The following is a 25,825-nucleotide window of genomic DNA, read 5'->3' as shown; positions in this document are numbered from 1 at the left end:
TAAAAGCAAAAAAGCTATTAGGCTTCAAGGAGGTACAGGACAAACCCTCAATCTGAAGAAAAACCATAAATTTCTTATGGAAATTTCCTCCATAAGAAAAGCACTCATTTTATTTATAAGAAAGTGACTAAAAGCAATGCTAAGATTGTGGAGGTTACAGAATTTACAGAACACTCCCTCAAATGCCATATAGACACACACATCATCCTGAAAATCTGCTACCAACACACAGAATAGGCAGAGACCATTATACTTATTCTTCAATGCACAATATCATTGACCCATATACACTGTGTTTGCCCATTATCTCACTGTATAACATTATTCAATTCAGCATTGTAAACTAAAATAATTTTTACTGCCCTCAACTGCAAAGCCCTATTAAAAGACAGCTCAGAACAGCTAAACATGTATAATTAAACCACATTTTCATAAAAACCCCACGGACAGTGGTGACACCAATTACAACCCTAAAGCTACAATACTTTGTGAAAACTTCTAATCAAAACCAGCTTTTCTTGAACTGATGTTTTAAAAGAGTGGGAAAAAAACAGAGGATTTAAAAGGCACCAAAAGTAATCAGCAGTCAGTCAAACAGACTCATTACAAAGGTGGAAATTACACTTATGTCTACTTTGAAAGCTTTTGCTATAAACTCACTATAAAAATGTGATAAAATGGAGTACTTGGCCTTGATCCTATCAAAAAAATGGTTAAGCATTTTCCCATAAAATTAAATTGAAGAGAAAGAAACATGCAAACATACCCAATACCTTACACATGCCATTAATACAGATATCTCGGCTGTGCCTTCCTTCAAAGCAAGGAGTGCCATCAGTGACCGCATCAAGCATCTTCTCTGAAAAATGGCCATCTACTGGGCGGCAGTGGAGCTCACAGGGGTTTGCTGAAAGGAAAACAAGAACACTCTCTCAGAAAACACGCCAGCAGGACACTGAAGTGCACTGCACAGGGTCTTTGCTGAGCCATTTGCTCACTTTCCCTGCCATCTGCCAGAACTGGCAGAACTAGAAGAACTGAGCAGAGACAGGGTGACAGAGGCCTGATAAATAGCACTTGTGGATTTGTGGGAAGCTGCTGGAGGTCCCCTCACACCTGCGTGCTCTCTGTCACTGGTGAGTGAGGCTGCAATGAGGCCACCAGCTGTGGTGGAGAAAGGGATGGGAAACCAGCAAATCCAGCTGTCACTAGAGAAGGGGTGGGATCACCAAGGAGACTGACAAGAAATTTTCCATCAGCTGGTCACTGAGTAATTTCAGAGGTATTTTAAACTTTCCATCACTGCTGTCAGCCTCTCTCAGAGAGCAGTCAGCTGCCTGCTTCTGATCTTATGTGTCATTCATCATTTTCATCTACCTGTTGGCACTTAATAAATAATTTCAAACTTTTTTTTCCTGCGTGACAACTTATGAAATAGGGATAATATCGCAAGTCTGACAGACTCAAGCTGTTTTGAGACAGATGTCCCACAGAAGCAACAGGGAAGAGAAAAGCTGTAGCAAGAGCAACAAGTGGTCTCTGAAACAAGATTTTCAGGGCCTTACTCTATTACATCTATGGAGTAAGAAGAGCCAAACACCAACCCCCCTGCCTCACAGACACTGGCCTTTGTGAATAGGAAATCTTAAAACTGAGACATCAGAGAGACAAAGGACACAAGTCTGATAAATAAATTGTGTGCATGGAAAATGAGTTAGAGCTGAAATTAGGGTAAAAGCAAGGACTGACATAATCCCTGGCTTTGTAACACTCTCTGAAAACTCTGCAGCAGAACCAGAACTATCTGCCTGAATTAAAAATCATCCACTACCATATTAATGAAGGACACCAACACAAGACTTGTCTTCAGATTTTGGTCTATTCAAAGACCCCAGTCTCACCCAGCATTAAAGCAATTTGTTCATGCTCAGCAACCTGAAATGCTTTGGTGAGAAAAGCAGTGGGCCTTAAACCCACCAGTCAGCAGTGACTTCAAGGCACCATTATTTAATAATTTTAAAACTTTGTGCTGCAGAGGTGCTAATGCTGAGTGAGTTTTATCCTGTGCCTGACAGAGTTGACAGAAGCTGCTCCCTTGGTCTCAGAGGGATGCAGGATAACTATAAGTCTTCCACATCCTGGTTGATGGATTTATTTTAATCTTTTCCTCCTTTGCTGCCTTTGTTTGTGCCATAGAAAGGACTCTGTTTGAGGAAATTTTTGGTATGAGAGAAATGTAATCTTCTGATAATGCAAATAAACTAATTAATTTCCAACAAAAGGATTTATCCTTTTGAAGGAGGAAAATTTGCTCTCATTACCAACATACACAACACGACACAGTGCACAAAGGTGACTGCAAGTCTTCCCCTCAAAGTTCTTGCAGATTAAGAACTGAATCCTGCAAAGCTTGAGCTTTGGTACTGTGAATCTCATTTGTGTAAACAGAAACTCTGCAGAACTGGTAACAAAAACAAATTTAAAAAAAAAAAAAAACAAAAACAGAACAGTAAAGGAAATTTAAAACCTTAATGAAGGCTTTTTCCCCCCCCTCTTGTCAGTAGAGCTAAAATGGCATCTCAGGTCTGTCACCAATGTGAGCTTCTGGCTTCTCAAACAAAAATACCTTCACAAAGTGCCACAGTGATGAGACCCAGAGCACACGCATGGACCATGGTGACACAACTGGTGGAGTTCCAGCCGATGTGAATTGTGTTCAAGAATATCAGGGGAGGTGGAGCTAAAAAAGTTCTTCAGGCAAGAACATAAGGTTTGTAATCCTCACCAACCCTCAGCCCCTCTGTGAAAGCTGCCAGCCATAACTCCCACCAGTTGTTTTGATAAGAGCTGTCATGGTAAGCAATACAAGTGATTTTAATTCTGTCTGCAGAATTCTTCTTATGGCAGTGTGGTTAAAGTGATTACTTTAGTGTTCTAAATTTTGCTTCACCTTGCCTACTTTCTCAATGTGGCATTTTTCTATACAAAGCACAATATATTTATGACAAGGAGAATCCTACAATTCCAGGTACTCTGTTACCTACTCAGACAGATTTTACAGAAGGCCATTTCAGCTTCTGCATTGTTTCTAATGAAATACGTCAAACAGAAGTTTGGTATCTGTACCTCTGTGTAACTGTGCGTTGACAAAACAAGCAATTTCATTGCAGAAATCACCAAACAAGAAGAAGCAGACAGTGCTGGCATACTTGTGCCATAACTATGATGCAGTAAATCTGTAACTCAGAATCTGTTTTTGAAGAAAAATAACTCCCTTACTAAGTCAAAATAAAATATAAAAAAAAAAAAAACCCACACAAACTTTCATACTTGCAAATGCTTTCTATGTATGAAAGCTTTCCTGCTTTTCCTGATTGTGTTAACTGATCTAAAATTAGACAAAATCCACACATTTTTACTGTTTTTCATTCTATATGTATTTTATGAAGACCCTCTGGAAATTATAGGGTACTTACTTCTTCACCCAAAAATCGATTATATCTGATATTTATTTCATTTTTTATCTGAAGAAAGGCTGGTTAGGCTACCACTGAGGAAATTATACTAGCACTGTATTTGGCATTAACTATCTAGAATTATTTATTTATCTACCTATCATTTATTATGGTTGAGCACAGGGATCTTGGCTCTGTTTTTATAGGGTTGTAAATAAATTGCATCAGAATCAGCCAATGACCTCCAAAACAATGTTTTAATACTTTTTTCATAGAAGAGTTACTTAATATTTTAAACAAAGAACAGATAACAAACTCACACACAAGGGAAAAAATATGTTTCCTGAAATGGTAGAATTGCATTAAGTTCAGCCTTTTTTCTTATTTCAGATCCAAAAATCTAAAAAGAGTTAACTCAGATGAATAGGAGCACTTGCTGTTCAGAAGGAGCTCCTTAAAGCAGCTGGTTCAGTTTCAGTTACTTCAGCAAATTCAATTAAAACATTATGAGATTTTAACAAAAAGTCTGTAATCCTTGTAACTTTTAGGCCAAAATATACATAAATTCCTGCAACCCAGCATATGCATGAAATACTAGATCCAATCTGTGAGCACTCAGTAATGACCATATACCTCCACCAGCACAGGGGTATACAGGCTAAACGCTCCTTAAATGTTCCACTGAGTAGCTGGCATTTAACTCACTCCTCGTTTTCCTTTCTAGAGCAAAACTTGCTTTGCTCAACCTGTGTTTTTCAAATCACAGAATCATTGAATGTTTTGGACTGGAAGAAGTCTTAAGGATCATCCAACCCCCCTGCCATGGGCAGTGACATCTTCCATTGGACCACAGCGCTCAAAGTCCTGTCCAATCTGGTGTTGAAAATTTCCAGGGATGGGGCACCCAGAGCTTCTCTGGGCAACTTGTGCCAGTGCCTCACCACCCTCACTGTAAAGATTTTTCTTCCTTATTATCTAATCTAAACCTGCCCTCTGTCAGTTTAAAGCCATTCCCCTATGTCCTATCCCTACTAAACCTTGTAAAAAGTCCCTCTCAGTGACTTCCTGACTTCAATGTTGCTCTCCTGTCAACCTTCTTTAGTCTGGCTGCATCCCTCTGCCAGTGTCTTGCTCCTAGCTGGACATAAGATCTTAGCAGAAGTGCCATCAACAACAAGCAGGCGAGAAAAATTACAACCTGTTTTTTTATGTGGTGTCCACATCTTACACCTGCTGCTGACTTGACCAGAGAAATTATCAATTCCCTAATATATAGAAGATGAAATGGAATCCCAAGCCACAGAACTCCCTTAAGGGCCCAGTGACTTATCTGTAATCAGAAAGAAGAAGCAAATCAGCAAAGTTGAGTAAAAATCCTGAAATTTGGGCATGTGATATTTTTCCCCTCTGTACATTATTAAAAAGTTCAGATTCACCAAGTGTAAACAGAACAACATGAAGATAAGTAGAAAGGAACATATTTCCTTCCCAATTTAAATTTGTTTACCTTACAGCTGATTCCCATGAGCTCACATCCAGCTTAACCGGACTAAGAAGGATGTGATTAACGTGCCTGTCAGAAGAAGATAAGGCTTCAGTATCTTTCCCGACTTCACAAGGAAGAAAAGAGGTGAGCCTCTTCTCTTCAACCCCTCATCTCTGTGAGAACTCAGAATTGACTGAGGAAATCCCAAACAAAGAAAATTAGAAAAGACAATTACCAAACAGACAAAATGGGAAAAAAAACTGAGGTGAAGCTACTTATCACTTTAACCAAGCCTGGAACTCCAAAACAAGTTTAATTTTGAAACAGGGACATTTCATCCTGTTAGCTCAGCCCTTGTCACTGTATCAGAACTTATCTTATTTGATAAACAGAAATATTTTGGTAGAAATATGAAATTTAAAACATTTTTAACACAACCCCTATCTGAAATAATGACTGACTAAATGATTCTGGCACTGATACAGAAAATAAAGGTAATGATATAATTTAATGTAGGACTTATAGATGGAAGCTAAACCCTGAGAAGCTATCAGACTCATATCAGTGGAATTTGTCAAATGGTATGAAATAAATAAACATGGGGTCAGTCTGATGGAAAGAGAAGTGGATACGTACAGAAGTCTGCCCAAAGTGTCAAAACAGGGGCCTGGGTCATGAGAAAAATTCAGAAAATATCCTGCTCAGGCTGCTGGATGGTTTATCACCCTTGAACTTGGAGGTCTCCATCATTTTAAGATTCCCAGGGGTACTCTGATGCTCCAGCTTGAGCACATGGGTTTCTGAGGTCCAGAGCAATTCCATAACAGGACTACACAAGTTCCCCAACAGGCATAAAGTCATTTGAACCAGAAAATTCTCAACTGAAACCTCAAACAACAGGCTAGGAAACAGCAAGATGTGACTTACTGCTTTTCTGTGAGACTGCTTGTTAAAGCTGGTTGTTTTATTAAATCACAAGCTATTCAAAAATGTCTTTGTTATCTTGTTAAGTTGCAATTTACACAACAAGTTACAATTTACACACAAGAAAAGATTCTTTAAGTACATGACATTTGCTATAACTGCCTCATGCAAGCTATGAAATTAAAGCCAGGAGAGAGAACTGTGACGATCCAGAAAATCTACTGTTATTTTTCCAGTGGGATGAAGGAACAGAAAATGTCTAAAATGTCACAGAATGTCTGGCTCAGGAATCTATTTCCTCAGCTCGACACTTCCACATAAAAACTGTATGTACACTCAGGGCTTGGGAAAGCTTAATTATGCTTTCTTTCCCCTTTATATCCCAAGAGTGGCATGAGAGGATCCAAAATGCCTGATACTAAAACAAGAGCTGTACTGGGTTTGCATGGCCAGGCTTTGGTAGCAGGGGGGCTACAGGGGTAGTGGAAGCTGCTGTGTCACATCCGAGGTCACCACATTTGGTCACATTTTTGGAGACAGGCACACAACTGAACACACTGAAGGTCATGCAACAACAGACAAAGCTCATTGATGGAGGCCCCCTTTTACAGGGGGTTCAAAATTCCCGTGCTTGAACAACCAACTGGTTGAGGTTCCAACATTGCCCAGCTCACTGGCCAAAGATATGTCTGCACTCAGGATTGGGACTGGCAGGGGTCCCCTGTTTGAGTTCAAATCGTACTTATCATTGTCTTATCTAGGGACTTGGTAATGGACAAATCCATTTCCCATACTTCTACTTTTTAATGAACTAAGCTAGCCAAATTAGTTTCTGTTATGGCCAATTTTATCTGTGCAGCTTCAAACCAGCTGTAGCTGTTAGAGTAGCTCTGTGAGAAGCTGCTAGAAGCTTACCGCATGACTGACAGAGCCCACATCAGACAGATCCAAGAAGGACCTGCTGCCAGTAAAGACCAAACCACCAGTGACAGTGCCAGCACCTCTAGCATAATGTATTTTAAAAGGTGGAAAAAAATCTGCACAACTGCAGCTGGAAGAGAGGATGCAAATGTGTGAGAGGCACAGCTCTGCAGACACAGGGTCAGTGAAGAAGGAGGGGCAGGAGCTGCTCCAGGAGCCAGAGCAGAGATTCCCCTGCAGCCCCTGGTGCAGCCCTTGGTGAGGCAGCTGTGCCCCTGCAGGCCCAGGGGGGAGCAGAGATCCACCTGCAGCCCCTGGAGGAGCCACAGCAGAGCAGGTGGATGTGCCTGAAGGAGGCTGTGACCCCATGGGAAGCCTGTGCTGGAGCAGGCTCCTGGCAGGACCCATAGACCAGGGATCCATGTTGGAACAGCCCACTCCTGAAGGACTGCAGCCTGTGGAAAGGATCCATGCTGGAGCAGCTCAAGAAGAACTGCAGAGAAGGACTTATGTTGGAGAGGTTCAAGGAATACTGTCTCCCAATACTGTCTCTCTTCTACTCTGATTTAGTTTCTAATAAATTAAATGCATTTCCCCAAGTCCTGTCTGCCCACGATGGTAATCAGTGAGTGATCTCTCCCTGCCCTTATCTCGACTCACAAGCCTTTTGTTACATTCTCTCTCCCAATCCAGCTGAGAAAGGGAGCAACAGGGTGGCTTTGGTGGACACCTGGTGTTCAGGCAGGATTAACCCACTATAAAAGTCTTGCTGCCTTTTTGGCAGCAAGACAACGTAGTAACAGAACGCTGTGAAAAATCCTTAAAATTGGATTGCACAAGTTAAGAAGTAAGTAAGGGAACTGATAAAGGTGGTGTACATATTAGGACATTGTGAGTAAGTCTCCATCAGCTCATTTGGGGTTTAAAAAGCCTGTTGGTTTGCTGTTGTTTAAAGTCTTGGTTTGTTTGGACACACACATGCAAGGAAGGCCCAAACTCCTGTGTCTCTCAGAGACAGCACTGTTTCATGACCTTATATGCAGGTATTTTGCCCAGGACATCTTTAGCCACTGATAGAAGGTGAAAGAATATTTGAAAGTGAGATGGGAGGAAAACTCTCAGATGTATTTCAGGTAATTCTGGCTGGACAAAACTGGAAGCAGTGTGCCCACAAGAATCACCTACCCTCAGCCATACAATGATGTCAGATGAAGGATCAGCACAGATTTGGCAGCTCCCTACTTATTTGAGTGTTACCAGGAGAGCCTTTTTATCTGAAGAAGCCAGTTTTACTTTAAGTTAAGAGTTTAGCAGCAAGAAAACACTTTAAATGTTGCTGGTGGAATGTGAAAACATTAAGGGCCTCCAAGGTAATGGGAAAGACATGGAAATCTATGCTGAAATTCTGGCTGCTGAGAAAATGGGTGAAAACAGTCAAGAAGTTTTCAAGCCATAGGAAAAAAATATCTCCTTGATATTTGAAGGATTTTGCAAATTATTTTCCAGATGAAATATACCAGGCTCAGTAGCACAGCGTTTTAAATAGAGCTGGTTTGTCTGTACAGTTCTGAACTGTTCTATTTGAAATACAGCACGGACAGAGCACAGCCCTGCCTTCCAGTGTGCAGTAAGCATTTGACTCATGATTCTCAATGTCCTTTAGAAACCGACCTTCTGTAAGAAATGCACAAGCAGAACTACCTGTTCTGTTGCAGTGTCACAGAAAGGACATGAACAGAATGAAGGCTGTACCCTGCACTAGCACACCCTGAGTAACAGAGGTCTGGAATCTTCATTTCAATGACAGGCGACTGCAGAAAATGTTTTTTGAGCTTGGTTTTAGCCTAAGCATTAGGCTGTTAGCGTTTGTCATAGATTTACTGGGATTTCTTCCAAAAAATCTCTATCAACTATATTTTCTTTCATCAGAAATTTTACTGGTAGTCTGCCTGCTCTAGGTTCATCTTCAATGGTATATTTATTACATGAAATGGAAACAGTAGCTGAAATTTAGGAAATCATTTCAGAACTTCCAGTAACTGAAAAAACAATTAACATGATGAAAAATACTACTGGCAAATGAAACTGGAAGTTTAATCCTATCTTCCCCATCCTGTCTTATTTTTTCATTAAAAAACACATTGCTACCAAGTTTGCTGCTGCTGTGGAGCTGTGGGGAGTGGCTGATCCACCTGAAGGCTGTGCTGCCATTCAGCAGGACCTTGATAGGGGGGAGAGTTGGGCAGGGAGAAACTCAATGGGGTTCAAAAAGGGCAAGTGTAGGGTCCTGGTGGGGATGAATAACCCCAAGCACAGTCTGGGGTCTGACCTGCTGGAGAGCAGCTCTGCTGAGAGTGTTGGTGGGTGACAGGTTGACCACGAGCCAGCAGTGTTCCTTGGCAGCCAGGGAGGGCCCGTGGGCTCCTGGGTTCCATTGGAAAGAGTTTGGCAGTTCTGGGTTCCTCAGTACAAGAAAAGCAAGGAGCTACTGGAGAGCATCCAGCAGAGGTCACAAAGATGATTAAGGGCTGGAGCATCTCTGTTGTGAGGACAGACTCTGGGGGCTGGGCCTGTTCAGTCTGGAGAAGAGAAGACTGAGAATGGGTCTCACCAATGCATATAAATATCTCAAAGCCAGTACCATGAGGATGGTGCCAGACTCCTTTCAGTGGTGCCCAGTGACAGGACAAGGAGCAATGGCCATAAACTAGAACACAGGAAATGCTACCTCAACACATGGAAGAACCTGGCCAAGGAGTTGGTGGAGGTTCCCTCTCTGAAGACATTCAAACCCACCTGGATGTGTTCCTGTGCCACCTGCTCCAGGTGACCCTGCCTTGGCCAGGGGGGTTGGACTGGATGGTCTCCAGGTATTATTTTCAACCCTAACAATTTTGTGATTCTATTGGATAATCTACACCTTACATTTATGCACAACCCAAGAATCAAACTACATACTAATAATGATTGCCCTTGTATTTTGTAACTAGCTGTTCCAAAGCAAGTTATAAAGCAAAGCCATTGACTCTGCCTCTACAATATAGGGCAGCATGATACTAAACCAGTTCAGATATTACTTCTTCACTGTAATGTCAAGTACAGCTACCATACAGATCTGAGTTTGGAAGTAGTAAAATCATATGTGCAGTGGAAGAGCTCTGGTTACTGGGTGCTGTGATGCCTGCAGGCCCAAAGATGCAGCTCTACACCACACTACTCTGCTTCTTGTTCTGTGGCTGACACTGGAAAATATGGATTAGATCTATTCTAAACAAATAGCACAGACATAACTTCAACAGCTTTTCTTAGTGCAGTATCTTTTCAGGAACTGAAGTAGTTACAACCACAGCCATTATCACCAGAGCTCTGAAAAAACACCTAAGTGTAGAGAAGAACCACTGCCTTTTTGTTCACACAAAAGGCACACCAGCATATGGGAGCACACCAGATTTTTCTCTCTAATTCACTAGAAAACTTACAATTCGGTGACTTCTCACCGTCATAGACATTTCTCATAGGCACGTAACTTTGACTTTTTATACAAGACATTTAAAAATTGTGTAGCTTCATACCTGTGTTATAAACAGGAACCCAGTGGTAGAATTCATTCTGGTAGGGAACTGTATCAAACTCACTGCACTGCATCTGACGGAAGGTGGGCAAGTCCTTGTGACAGGGGCTGATGTTACACATGCGATAGCGCTTCCTCTCTCCAGTGCAGTAGTCTCCTCCAAACTGGGGTCTAGAAAAGGAACATTGAGACTGGGACATGAGACCATGGGTAAAAAAAAAAGTTTTAAACCAACAACGTATTTCAGGCCCCACTAGCACAACAAGGCGAGTCTGAATCCTTGACAGGGTAGAGATACTCTTCACATCACATGTTTGAGTACTCAAACATGTAAGTATGAAGCACAGAGATTTAGACAACTCCTGTATCCCAAAAAAGTGCCTGGCTGAGCTCACAGCAAATTAACCTATCAAATGGACTGCTTTGAATCCCACATTTTGCAGTGCACTTGACAGCTCTCTCTGAAAAGACAAATGATTCCTGGCATTAGTGACTTGTGAAAATGAGATGTGGAGTCTTCATGAACTCAGATATGTAGTGGGGAATTCTGCCTTTCATGTTCCATACCTTGACAACTCATGTGTGAAGCTCAAACAAAGCTGATGACTAGAAGGAAACACGAAAGGTGAGTCCTCAGGATCAGATTGCTAGAAACCGTTCTCACCTGATGTTTGACAACATTTATTTACTCATTGCAGTATTAATAAAGCAATATTTACACTATTTCTGCAAAGCCTAAATGTTAAGTATGCTTTTTTAAATTCATTTTGCATTGAAATAAGCTCTGTGGAGGGTAAGAAATAAAGAACAAGATGACTGTAAAAGATGAGCCAGCTGAATTTCACACAGGTATGCCTAACTGGGAAGAGAGGTGTCAGTATCTGTGACGTCTTGATGTGGCACCTGCTGATAACAGTCTCAAGAGAGTTTCAAGTTTCCAATGTCATAAGAACCTCCAAAATCTTAAACAAAAAATAGGGAAAGATAGTGCACTCAGCTTACTCTGGATTATCACACAGCCTCTCTGCACTTTGAACTCCTGCCCCACATGTCCTTGTGCAATGGGACCAGGACGACCAAACACCCCACTCGCCATGGATTGCTTCGGGAGTCTTCCCCACTGTAATGCACTCACCAGAGAAGCACCACTGAGGGGAGAAAAAGCACAAAGAGCTTCAGATCATTATCACAGGGATATTATGGATTTTTTTAGTTTCTGTGAATTATTTTTTATTTCAGCTCATAAGAGTTGAACACTTAAGTGGAAATGTAAATGGAGATGTCACAGGATGACCCTCCTTCACACTCAACAATAACAGAGATACTCATGGCTCGTCTCTGCACTTCGGCAGGCAGCACAGCTTGCAAACAGTGTGGCTCAGAGTCACCTTGTTTTCTCCACACCGAGTGCCATCCGCAGCTGCATCCAGTTTGGAGCGGCAGGAGCCTTTCACTGAGCACCAGAGGGTCTGGCAAAGGTTCTGAAAAAGGAAGAAAACTGCAGCAGTCTGAGGCAGGGCATAACTCCTATGGACAAGATTTTCAAAAGCCTCCCAGAGTTTTTTACAGCCACTTGAAAAGTCTTGTAAGGGTTGTATTTCCAGAAGGGTACGAGTTTTTCATAAGATAGGAACTACCAAGTGTCCAAATTTAGCTACTTGTCATTACTGTGCAAAAAGGGACTATTTGAAAAATTAAAAAATATTGTAAATACTATCAAGTGAATTCCCTGCACTATGTGACTTCAAATATTCTCCTAATTGGCTGCTCAGCTCGTAGAAAAACACAATGGCTTAACAAACTTTAGTCACTGCTGTTTGCAGATAAAGTTAACAGAAAATTGAACAATTTTCATTTGACGAGTACTAACCAATACCATCTTCAATTCTGCATTGCTGTCTGCCTGGAAACACACAGTGAAATCAAAGGTTACAGAAGCCAGGCAGGCAAATACAAACAAAATCATGTCTCCAACAATATTAACGGAGGTCCCAAAAGTAGATGAGGAAAAAGTGATCAGGCTTCTTAAAACATCAGCTTGGCAGATGGCAAGGAAATGATCAGGAAAAAAAGCACTCAGCTAGTTGGCAGAGAAAAAAGCATAGTGGGTGGGGAAGAGTAAAGGCTCTGGTTAGTGAATGTTTGCATTTTAAGTAACTCAGAAACTGGTGCCAGTTTAATGCAGTAGGTTGCCAATAAAGCACAGCATTCCAGATGCTGCTCCATGTGCAGTGGCTCCACAGAACAGACAGAAACTCCTGAGAGGCAACAAAGAAAGCAGGGCAAGAAACATTCCAGCTACCTTTTACCAAACCCACTTTGCTCAGCCAGAACTATTCTCCAGAAAAGGAGCACAGAGCTGGAGGACCATTTCTCCCTCTTCAGTTCACATGCACACCAGCTTTTTTTTGTTTGGCACGCAGGAGCCCTGCATGCTTGGAACTCCTGACTGATCAGGGCTTTGCATGAAACACCACTTCCAAAGCAGAGAAAGCAGGGCTCTCAGAGGGAATGCACGCTGCCAACAGGAACAACAGAAGCAAAAGCCCATGTCCTGACTCAGGCTGTTTGGATGCCATAGTCCAGTTCTGGAAAAGGGTACAGAGCTGGCAGCATCAACCTGTAAAGAAGAGATGGCTCCAAGTGCCATCAGAGAAAAGAGTTGATAAGAAGGATCCCACTAGCAGCTCCCACTGGGGTAGGCAAGCCACATACCAGATTTGGAAGTTAACATATAAACTGCACACTTCCAGAAATGCAGCCCCAATGAGCTAGCAGCAATGTTCATCCAAGTGGGAAATGCAGAGTTTGGCTGCCCATTTCTGACCTGCTTCTGTTTAAAATGGCTAAGCTTGGGCACAAGCTTTCAGAGAGTTCACTTTCATTTACTTCCTCCATTGTGTGTTTACCTTGATTTGTCAACAAGAACACCAGAAAAAAAGCTGATGGCATGGAACATCTCAAAGCACTCCAGCCCTCCAGCTCGGATACAATGCCCGGACCACTTGGGCATCTTGGTTCACTGTTTCTGGGCAATGTACACAGGACAAACTTTGTTTTGCGATTCTCTGTTTATAGCTCAAGGGTAGCATTCCTTATGAAGGCCTTGTGAAGCCATCATTGCCAGGTTTTTAAGGCAGAGCTACCCAAGTGTTCTGGCTGATGAATTTTCTCTCGTTATCAAAGTCATCCTTTATTGAAACTCTTGTACACAGAATACATTTTGTGGTTTTAGTGTATAAAGTGTATTTTGTGGTTTCAGTGTATAACGTGTACTCTTGCACCATGCCTCAGACAAGATCAGAGAAACTGGCACAAAGAAACACAGCTTTTCATTGGCAGTCACTTTTATTATTAGGTGCATCCATAGATTTCAAAGCCAAGAATTCACAAAGGAAATTCTTTAGCTTTGCAAGGATTTTTCCATATTTATCTCCATATCCTGTAAATGTTTTTCATCTCTAAGAATACTGAAACAACAGCAGAGGAGAAGCACTACAACATGAAAAAGAACAATATGACAGGATGCACTAGTACTATAAGCCTTTGGAGGTAACACAGAAATTCATGACTCTGCTATGGACTCACTGCAAAGCAAGTAGGTTTTCTTTTCATCTGCAGTATGATATACACTTTCCACCCAATCTATGAGAATAGGGTCTGTGCCTTGAAAAAAGCTGAATCCAAAAAAAACCTGTTTCATGGAAACCAATGGCATTTTTGGAGAAAAGGGCATTAAGATGAGTGTTCTGATATCCTACAGGCTGTTCTATAGAAAGCTATGGGTCTAGCTATGACTGGGAAAACTCCAGCATCTAATACATATTTTACGTTTCTTTGCCTTATTAGAGGAACAATATTTATATACTTCACAGGACAGTTTGCTGCCTAAGTGTTTCATGAAAACCACTATCTGAATCATAAATACTAGTTTTTGCCTAGTGAACTCCAAGGCATCTTCAGCTAAATGCATATTATTCTCTCAAAAAGGATCGTGGATCAAATTCAGTCAGACATTAAAATGCACAAAAGCAGCTTGTCAGTGAGCAAGGCTAAGTAAATAGAGGAAAGGCAAAAAAGAGTCAGACCTCCTAGACGAAATGACAAAAAGACTGATAATTCAACATTCTAGGTTGACCTACTGTTCCCAATTCCATCTCCTGCCAGTGCAACTACCAGCAAAATACAGGCCTTTCAGTAAAATGCAAAACGAGAGGATACCAATTAATTTTCTGACATATGTCCAGCTGTAAAATTGGTTAATCAGGAGATGCGAATGTAAAGGCCTATTAGGTTCAAATTCAAGGAGAGACTGACTGAGCCAGTACTGCAAAATTACATCCTAATTTTCTATCTGTACCAACAGACAAATCACAGTAACTAAGGAAACTGTAACAGCAGGTAATGAAAGCAATCTTTCAGTACCTTCTTCAGATTCAGCAGCTGTAGTTCAACACTGGTAATCATGTTATCTATTAAGGTTGAAAAGACTAATCAGAAATAATTTCTCTAAGAGAAGGGTAGATGGAGATGCACACAATTATCTGAATGGAATAAACAGTCAACATCAGCAGTGCCCAGTCCAGAGCTGTGTTCATACCGGCACTGCCAATAGCCAAAACACATCTGTGTTTGACAGGGCCAGTAGGCTGGGTGCTGTCTCCAGCATTTACTGAACATTGCTGCTCAAAACACAGGAAAATTAGCGATCATTTAGCTAGGCTAGCACTTGGAAACATTGCTGCTGAGCTGTTCTATGTATAAATATGCTGTGTTGGAGTGCATGAAATAGAAGCCTCGCTGAGTCCCTCAGAGAAAAAAAGAAATGCCGGGTTTGAATTAGAACCTCTAGAGAAGCTGAAATATATTAAGCCATACACATGAAGCAGAAGCATAAGTTTTAATTTTAAGTAAGTAGAAATATATTTCAAGTGCCTTGAGAGACTGTGTTAGCTAGTAAAAGGCCCTAGAGCCTAGTTTAACTTAGGTCCAAGCATAACAAAAACATAGCAGAACATTGCTTGCTTTTCTAGATAGAATAGATAGAACTACTCATGTAAATAGGTAAAATTATATACGTAGTTTTTGGGTAAGAAAACAGATAGTACCTTTTGCGTAAATAAATAAAATCATGTACATAGATTTTGGGTAAGAACTCACACCACTTTCGCACATTAAAATTAAGCTCAGACTGGTGTACGAAAAATGTTTTAGAATCTTGCTTTTAGCTGATTGGATGATTTATGAACAAAATCCCTTGTATTGGGGTGAGAAAGAAGAAGGAAGAAGAAAAAAGGTGTGGGAGCTGCTGCTGTTGCTGCTGCTGTTTTTGCTCAAAACATCTTTGGCCAGAAAGCTTTTAGCATGGACTTTAACACTCTGAACTCCTTGCCTTCCAGACTGATGTACCCATGCAAAAAACAACTTCACTACAACCAGCAACTGCTCTTATCTCTTTGAAGACCCAACATCCATGATAACCTCAACAATGCTGTAAAGACCCAAAGACCTCTGAACATTATTCTAGTACCATTATTCTAGTAAAATACCATACCACTGTATTTTAGCTAATACAACCTGTTACAGTCTGCAGGGCTCCACAATCCTGTGAGGGTTGCTGTGACTACACTTCTTCCTTGTATCTCCTCACACTACTGCTTTGCTGTGCTGTGAGACAGACCTCAGGGCACTCTATGAATAATACCCTTCTGCATAAATATCTAATGTTCCATGCAAAAATATTGGTTTTTCAAAATAAATATTTTCCACAGGGACTGAAATATTCTTTTGTTTGTTAGATCATAAAGAGTATGAAAAATCAGGATGTATGGGAAGAGAACAGAACCCTAATTTCTTCAGAAAACTCTTCCTGGAACTGAAGATTTGTTCCCAGAATGATTTGATCAATTGAAAGCCACAAGGTTGAAGAATATTTTAAAATTGGACTTAAGTTGCATTAACAATTTACCTTAGAATCAGCATTACAAGTTTAAAACCAAAACGACTCCACTGCAGAAGGACGGGCACTTAACCATAGATATGGCTGAGATACAGAAAAGATTTTGTGAAATACAATGCAAACAGCATAACAACTTACTTCCAGAATATGCATAATTAAGTGTGTTAGGCAATGCCTGCATTGAACTAGCCTGTGAGACTCTACACACACTGCTTTTGTAAATGAGGTGCACTGAATTCACTTCCATGCTGCTCAAGAATTTTGAATTCTTACTAGGAAAATGAAGAAAAACATTGAGCACTTACATCCACATCTTCACAGAATGTAGCATTGGAACCATACTGAAGCTGGCATTGGTGGTGCACATCATAAATCACTCCAGGAGCAATAATTGGGGACTTTAGAACTTCTTTTTGCGGGATGTCATCCAGACAGAATCCCCAACCACGACTAAAAGACAAAAATTCCATATTAAAAAACTCCCTACCACCACAGTTTTTTGATACTTCTATACAGAATTTTAGTATCTATTTCTTAGGGGTAATTTTGATTGGCCCACGTAAATAATACTTCCAGATTCCAGCCAAGTTAGGCTGAAATGCTGCAAACAAAGTAGTTACTCTGTGTAGCAAGAGATGGTTTTAAAATGGCAAAACACAGCTTGTCAAAAAGGAAACACCATGAGCTCAGTATGGTTTGCAGAGTACCCCGTAGTCTGTGGTTAAAGTTGCACCACATTGCTGGTCTTAAAAAGAATGGATTTGAACAAGTCACTGAAGCCAAACACATGGCACTGTGGCCAAAGGCAAAGTCTACGGAGCTCTGTCAGGGCCCTTGATGGAAAGGCTTCTTTCTCCTGGTGTCTGCAAAAAGCTGCAGATTGCACCAAACCCAAGCCAATATGACAGGACTTGAGCTCACTTCCATACTACAAGACAAACGGAGCTTTTCCCAAGTAAGTGAGCAACAGGACAGTGGTATGTCCCCCATGGAAAATAACTCAAGCACTCTAAAACCTCCTACAATAATCAATGCAATAATACAAAATATACTTTGAACTCCAGCACAGTTGTGCTCAATTTAGGTAAATGCTGCAACCTGACCACTCACTCTAGGAACCGTGTGATGTACTCCTTGCTGCACTGGGACCAGGTGAGGGGAGTGGGATCATACTGCAGCTGTCGGGACATGATATACGGGCGCTTTCCAGCAGGCTCACAGTCGTTCTCCTTTCCATCGTGCTGGATTCCAAAACTGGAGGTAAAAAACAACATCTAATAATTCCAGCTGACTGGCTGTACCACAACACCTACCTAGAGGTTCCATTCCATGCTTAAAAAGACACTTTGCTTCCTCCCCTGCAGAGCTGTAGTTATCTGTTTGCTAAAAGAAAATGTACACACAGAACTAACGAACCAAAATCTATGAAAAATCTACACCTCCACAGGCTTTCAAACATGTCTGTTATGCACAACAATATTGCTCTGCACAAAATAAAGAACACACTGTCACAGACTAGACTTCTGTACTTTTAAGGGAGTCCAAATACTAGTGCACCGTTGGGGCAGATATCAAAGTTTAAACCTAAAAGTTAGGTTACAGCTGTCAGAGCTGAGACTGCTCCCTAACTCTTGAACCCAAACTTGCACCACTTCAACTAAGATGAAGGTTTGTTACATTCTGTCTTAGACTCTCTCATAATAATGTCTCTAATGCTTTTTCCATTTCTAAAACTTTTGATAAATTGCGCCAGAGATACTGTCTACAAAATTATTGAATGTTCAATGAATTTTCCTCCAGCCTCTCTTCCTTCATCCCATTTAATTTTCTCAATCCATGCAAACAGATCTCCACAGCAGGTTCTCCCCAGCATCTCTGACTTGCTGAGAAATTCTTTTATTCAAGAGCTTGCAGAAGTCATAAACACAAAACTTTGGAATAGTATTCAACTGAGTAAACACACATGCCCCTTCATCACTTCAGAGAGAGGATTATCTCATAATATAAGTGATAACATACATATATATTGATATATGAAGATGTTGACACCTACATTGTTAACATTTGGAGTGTGTAAGTCCTGAAAGCAGTGAGAGCTTACTCAGGTCATGATTCAGTCATGAAAAAGATAAAGTGTGCTCAAAATACTTAAGACTATGTTTCTCAAAAATGTCATCATATCATGACTCAAAAGTTCAGAAAGCAGAGCTAATTTCAGTCAAAACCAATTCCAGTAATGAGTCAGAAGCACAAATACACGGATCTCCCCTTTCTGACGGGCTCTTTTCCACAAACAGGGTCTGTTGAATCCTAAAGCTGCAAACATCTAGACAGACAGTGTGGGGAAGAGCGGACTTTTGGCATGCATCTAAGGTATGGGAGCATGTCTGTCTTCTTGTTTTTTGTTCATCTGTTCTTACAAACTTGTCTCTACCTGAACTTCTCAACGTGTGCACACTAGCCTGGCTTGAGGTCAACAGGATGACAACAAACCCTGCAGTATCCAACATTCCTTATGGAGACAGTCCTTAAGGAAAGGCCCTGCACCACTCCTGCAAGGGTAAGCACAGCAGTACTGAGCCCCACAGCCTCCAAAGGACACAGAGTCACCAGCCAGCCAGGACAGACAAGGAGAAGGACACAGATGGATCAGTCTGTGGGGAAGGAGTCTCCTCAGATCATTAGTGTGAATGAAAACAGCTCCCTGCCAGCAACAGGCTATGAGGACCAAGTGACTTAAACCCACAGCACCCAGACCCAATTGGAGTGATTTCATCATTATTTATTTATACAATTTCCTTTCTGGCAGTGGAGAGGTTGAATAAATAGTGGCCAATTAATGGTCGACAGGGTCATTACCATCATCATCATCATCATCATCATCATCGTCAACATTATATCCTATGAGGAAATAGAGACTCCATCCTGATTGGTGGCGGGCACACAGTCAAATTAATGTCATTGTAGATAAAGCAACGAACACATGACTTAGCCAAGCAACAGAGTCCGGTTGAAAAGTGCAGGCATTACAGTCAAACCAGAGTATCCATCAGAAAATGCTCTGCCCTGAGGAAAACAGCTAAGTCAAAGCATTTTCAAAAATTGTGGTTTTTTTCAAGTGAGTTAATAAACCATCTAACCAACCAAAACACCTCCAAAAATCTAAAATTCTGAGAAATTTAGTTCAAACAGAAATACCCAATCATTAACAAAAAATAACCTTATCTAAAACAAAATATCTGGGAACTTTATTTATCTTAGTCTAAGTGTATCCACAATAGCATTATTATACAGAAAATACCACTCACTAAGAAATGCCCTAGAAAGACTTTACAGGTTCATAAAAAAAAAAGGAAAAATATTAAATATAAGATTAATATATGTTTTTCTATATGAGTTTCACTATATGAGTAAAAATGTTTTCTAGCTAATCTGTGCTACTGAAGCACCATGACATAGTGAGACAGGTTTGTTTTCTGTAAATGTTTTGGATTGCCCTGGAGATTATCTAATGTAATTGCATAGAAATCTAGCACGTTTGGAAAAATTAGCACAACTGAGTGATGCTTCTTTGTACCTTAATTATTTCATTCTGAGGTACTGAACAGTTGTATATATGAAACACACATCAAAGGCTTAAGAATATTTTTTTTTTGCCTTGAAACAAGTTTTGATTTTAATAATAAAAGGAATTAACTCACTTTTTGTTTTGTTTCTGCCTCACAATTTGAGTATCAACCTGCAAATAACAAATTCGACTCAGACAGGCTCCCCCTTCCCTGTCAACTGTACCTGTGTCCAAGTTCATGAGCAATAGTGAAAGCCAAGGGGAGGCCAGAGTCCTCATTGATGTTGCAGCTCCTGTGAGGCTGACACATGCCAGACAGATGAGACAAGCCTAAGGTTTCACAGGGACGGTTCATGCCAGCACAAATGTCCTTTCTAGAATCACAGAAGAGATGCGCCATTTAAAGAGCTTAAAACCAACTGTGGAGTGTCACTGACACTGGGTAGAGCAAGCTTCCATCTTATAATGCACTAATTTTCATCTTGGGTAAATCATAGTGCTAAGTCTTTTTACAAACATGTATGGAACAACGTGCACTTTTTCTACTACTATATTATACTGTTATAATTTGTAGCCAGTATTTATGTGGCTGTAGTGCCTAGATACACACATTCATTACCAACTCCCATAAACCAAAGTTTTAGAACCTCCATGTCTGGCAGTATTCTAAGGCACAGTTTACTACAGTCACCATAGCTCAGCTTCATTCAAGTGAACTGTCTGAGTGCTTTATATTTGGACAGTGAAATCTCACATCATTGTGAAACTTTATCTCACATTCTTATTTTAAGATTTTTGACCGAGAAAAGGTTGAGAAGGTGGGGAATGGTGAAAGGGTGCACTTGATGATCTGGAGTTCTCTTCCAACCTAAGATTCTGTGACTCTTTTTTACTGAGCCACTTGAGGGGTGTTTTAGGTTGGGTTTTTTGCCTGACAGACTTTAGCCAAGGCCTGTTTTTTTTAGACCATAGACTCAATCTTTTCTATATCAATTTTTACAGACCTGCAGAAGTCCCATTTCATGCTATGACTTAAGCTCTCTGCATAACCTCAGACAACCTCACTTTCAAGTTTTCTGTTTCTCCCTCGCTTGGACATTAAAAATTATTTTGTGTCTCCTTAAATATGGAGATACTTAAAAATTGTATGTTTTAAAGCTTAAAAATGAATGGCACCCTCTTTGCATAATACTTGTCCTTTCAGAGCTGCACCTGCACATTTCTTCAGGAGTTGTTCATCTGCATGCTACCTTGTTATATATTGTCTCAAAGGAGAATAGAGCAGTCACTAAGCACAAAATGAGATAGGATCAAGGGAGGAAAATTACCCAAGCTGTGGAAATTGCTCACCTCTTGGGACCCACAAATCTCTATTTTGTGACTAAGATGCATCTCTAACCTGTATGCACATGCAGCGTCATCAATATTTTGACCACATTTCTGAGCTCTCTGCAGGATGAACTAAGTGATGCCTTGAGCCTACAAAGGAAATATCATCACCAAAGAAATGCAACTGAACAGCAGCCAGTCACTGCTGTCATACCTGGTAAGAAGGACAGCCACATCATGGTGTGTGGGGTTGACATCACTCTTGGGATTGACACTCTTCTGCCACTTGCAGAAGCTGGCTAATGTCTTATCAGCATGGTGCACTATCTTCAAGCCTTGCTAATGGGAAATGACGGAATATATTACTGTAAAGACCACACTGCACTGCAGTAACACTTCAGTGAAGTCAGCTGTGATGATAGGTAATCTAAATGTAATCAATTATGCTTTTGCCTAAAGTTGGAGCCATCATTAGGAGCAATGACACCTATTTATCTAACATTGAATATTAAGTTAAAATGCTGACATTCCTGTAATTGATGCAGCTAAAGGAAAAATTACAGAATGCAGAACTCTACATACATTTTGATAAATGAGCTTCAAAAGATCCAACACTAAACTGAAACTTTCAAACATTTTATATTCTCCTGAAATCAAATTTTCCTCTGAAGAGAAGATGAAGATTACTTATTGTGGGACTTTGTGATCAAATTTGTCACTCAATGTTATGTGAACACTGTCATATTCAGACAATAATTATGCTTCTAACAGACTATTCATTTCACAATATTTTTCAATTCCAAAGAGAAACAATGCAGTCATAAATGTTTCTTCCTCAACTTATCATTATACGGTTTACATGCAAATTACTGAAAACCTTAAATAAAAAGTATGGAAAATTAATTAATCCAAAATTTAATTTTCTAATTTCTGGTATTGGACATTCACTTTATCTTGCCTCCGTTTGCTTTGTTTTTAACAAGCATCAAAGTATGGGATTAAGTGTTACCAGACAGTAATTTCTGGGGAACCTAAAACCAAATTTTGAAGTGTATTTAACACTGTTACTTCCAACATTGACATTCCTCAACAGGAATCCACATTTTTTATCCAAACAGACACAGAAGTTTAGCAAATGCAGTTAATTGGAGGTCATCATGGGTCTCGGGTCCTGATTGTCCTGTTTAGGTGGAACCTCAAGTTTTTGTCCAACTTCTGCTGAGAGCTATAAGGACAGACTCTATCCCAACAAATATTTCTGAAGAAACATCCATGAGGTTTGGTTTACTGCCTTTAATAGCACTGGGACCATCTGATTTGTGGTTATAAATTCTAACCTACTGAGAAAATCCCCTTAAGGTGTACCTCTGGTCAGAGCTAGCTCTATCATGCATTGCATTTAAAAAATAACCATAACATCATGACAATCAGCATGTATTCAAGCATATAATAACATATTTGTGAGACAGACACATTGGAAACTATCAATATACAGCTAGTTACAGCAATTAACATCTACTTTGTCCTCATTTTTCTTTGCTTCAAGAGATTTAAAAAAGAAAAATATGTGTTTGAACTGCACAATAAGAGTTTTACCTCTTCAGAGATCTGCAAACACCATAGTGTTACACTTCATAATACATTTTAGGCAATGCTAGGTAATTAAATCCTGAATGTTGATGTGTAGTTTCTGTTTCTTATCTGGTCTTCTTTGGCATCCCATGTTCTTCTAACACTTGGGAGATTTCATTTCCCCAGTCTTAACCTGATTGTTATAATTACAGTTTCCTATGCAATTTTATGCAGAAATACCTGAAGTCATCAGTTAAAACACTTTGCTATCCAGGGCACCATTTCTCCTAAAACCAGACATGTTGTAGGTTTTAACACAGTAAATTTAAAACATTATTTTAAGCAAATATAATTACAGCTCAATGCATTGAACCCAGAAGTTTTTTAAGAGATATTTTGAGGTAAATAAAAACCTTACCTCCACCTCCTCAAAGAGGATGAGCCGCACCAGCACAATGTGAATTGCATTGCCAATGCTTGGATCGTGGAACAACCCTGTGACCTGTACCAGAGCCAGGAGACATGAGATTAACTGATTCCTCTACAGTAGAACACAACTTCAGAGAGAAAATTCATTTACTTCTAACATACTGTTGATCTGGGGATTGGCTTGCTTTTTAAATTCTCAAATCATTGAAAGTTTACTGAAATTGAAAAATGTGACAACTACTGCAAAGGCTAACTCTGCCTAATGAATGATGATACAGCCTTTGGCTAAAGCTACTAAGCTAAAGAGCAGAAGCCCAAACAAGATTAAAAAGATTCAAAAATATCTGAGTTCATAAAAAATACTAGCAGAAAGGAACACAACATCTACAGTCACACAACACTGACGGAAAGGTACATTCAGGGTGCAAATAAACCAGCATATCAAATTTTCCTGTTTTAAATAAACAGGATCCTCTCACAAAAAAGCAAATTTAGTCAGTACTAGGCAAAGAGAAATTATTTGAATAATGGCTATTCTTGTGTTCCCAGAGTACAGGAGAGGATGATAAGTATAAAAGCAAAGATAACAACTCCATTCAAAAAAGACTCCACATAAAAAGGAACAAGAACTGAACTCTGCAAAAATGTGACCCAATTTTTATAAACATCATCAAAATGTTGAATTAGGCAGGAGGAAAAGGAATCAGAGCAGGAGATAATCACAATGTATCTATACATATCTATGTGTGACCTATGCCATCTATCACAGGAAATACGGATGAACAAAATGGATTGCCTTTGGGTCAACACTCTTATGGAGAAGATCACTAAAGGAGAAATACCAAAATGAAGTAGAAATTGTGTTTACAGAGGTCTGATTTGGATATGGATCTTTTTCAAGGTACTCTACTGAAAATTGAAACATTTTAAATAACCCTAATATCTAAGGTCAGACTGTCGAGTCTTGTTTGTTCCTGAACCTGATAATGACTGGGTTTTATTCCAGGGACTTTTCCCTGTGTGGACAAAACCTCACGTGCTCGAACAACCTTTGCACCTGTTTATTCAGGCTCATTGCCTCAGCAGCAAGTTGGGGCACAGCTGGGAACATAGAGTATAAACTCACAGGACAGATCAGTCACCATGGCTAGAATTACACTCTCATTACCTCCACAAATATTGCACATTTCCATGATAACCAGACAGAACACATCCTCAATGAACTCTCAAGCTCAATTTCTACCATGATACACATAATATTGATAACAGGTATTAATAACAGAAGGCATATCTATGGGCAGATGCTATGGCTTTTCCCAGGACCAGTTCTATTTTGATACTTGCCACAAAGGAAAGCATTTGAAGTTCAACTTTTCTTTATTCCAATGTGAGCTTTGTACTCCAAGAAGGACACTTATCTGGAAAAAAAGCTGTATTGGCTTCAACTGGGACAGTTAACTTGCTTCATAATAGCTCATATATTGCTGTTTGGATTTGTGACCAAAACAGTAACAAGCTGGTTAAAAAAAGCTAAGTTTGCAAAGTTACTACAATTTCCAGGAGGTTCCTTGTGTACCTTTCTCATCCACAAATATATGAAAGAATTTATATACTTAAAACCTGTAGAATTTCTCTCTGCCACAGTGAAAAATCTGAAATCACCACTGAGCAACAGGTTCCAAGGGAGACACAGAAATTCAGTGGAAAGAAAGCTAGTGTAGAATTTACAGCTATGAGACTTATCTCGCATAAATCCAGAGAAAAATTGTGCCTACACAAAATACAAAGTAAAAAACTACTTAAAAATACAGAGTTTCAATTCATATATATTAATGATACTACACTTTTTTCCATGAGCAACACTGCAGACCTGTTAGAAGATCAGCAGCTTAATCAAATTCAGGTTTGCTTCATTCGCCTACCCACAAACCCCAAACCATTGTACATACCATATTCATTATGGTGAGGATATATGACTCCACATGGTCACTCCCATGATACTCAACCATTTTGCTGTCTGCCACCACAAGTGTCTCCACCCATCGCTCCTTGCTGACAGAGCGCCGGGAAACCCTCCTGGCAGCTGCATGGTTTTGTTCCCATCTCTCCCTCCGACGCTGCTGCTGTTTGAAAAAGCTGTGGGTATCTGGAAGAGTAAAAAGCAATGCTGTCTTGAAAATATTTTCAAGCTTGAACTGTATGGCTGTAAAACTTACAGGATGATATTAGCTGGAAGTTACTTTTCTGGCTGCCACCCACCTGACCCACTGCAGAGGCAACTCCAAAGGCACACCAGACTACCAAGGGGGCTGTCCAGTGAAATTCTGAATTTCCTGAGACAGATTAAACATGCAACAAAAAGTCACTCCACTCAAACACAAGGGATTAACATTGTGAGACAGAGCCAAGCTAAAAAAAAATTGAATTGGGGATGCCCTTTTCAAGGAGTTTCTCTCCTGTGGTTTGGATCTATCCTCTCCAAAGACACCAGCTGATAGTTTAAGATAAGGGATATGCTTTCTTCACAGGAGCTCGTTTTCCCATTAGAATGGCACATTAAGTTCAATACATTCTTGGCACATCCGAGAATGCCTTGTTCTGTGCATGGAAA

At 40.2% G+C, this 25,825-nt stretch overlaps 1 protein-coding gene across 1 annotated transcript in view; it reads right to left on the bottom strand.

The window, feature by feature from the left end:
* The window catches only part of ADAMTS12 (ADAM metallopeptidase with thrombospondin type 1 motif 12), a 145,211-nt gene that overhangs the window by 45,616 nt on the left and 73,770 nt on the right, over window positions 1-25,825 (bottom strand). Inside the window, exons 4-13 of the mRNA XM_077171820.1 lie at window positions 25,164-25,360; window positions 23,204-23,287; window positions 21,428-21,552; window positions 20,109-20,258; window positions 17,427-17,570; window positions 16,622-16,766; window positions 11,746-11,838; window positions 11,360-11,505; window positions 10,359-10,528; window positions 774-907 (exon numbers count right to left, since the gene is read on the bottom strand). Of these exons, the coding sequence (XP_077027935.1) occupies window positions 774-907; window positions 10,359-10,528; window positions 11,360-11,505; window positions 11,746-11,838; window positions 16,622-16,766; window positions 17,427-17,570; window positions 20,109-20,258; window positions 21,428-21,552; window positions 23,204-23,287; window positions 25,164-25,360 (1,388 nt within the window). The remainder of the gene's footprint in view (window positions 1-773; window positions 908-10,358; window positions 10,529-11,359; window positions 11,506-11,745; window positions 11,839-16,621; window positions 16,767-17,426; window positions 17,571-20,108; window positions 20,259-21,427; window positions 21,553-23,203; window positions 23,288-25,163; window positions 25,361-25,825) is intronic.

Source organism: Agelaius phoeniceus, chromosome Z (assembly GCF_051311805.1).
Source record: "Agelaius phoeniceus isolate bAgePho1 chromosome Z, bAgePho1.hap1, whole genome shotgun sequence".
Lineage (NCBI taxonomy): Eukaryota > Metazoa > Chordata > Aves > Passeriformes > Icteridae > Agelaius > Agelaius phoeniceus.
The sequence above is the reverse complement of the archived record's forward strand: the minus strand, read 5'-3'. Positions and strand labels throughout refer to the sequence as shown.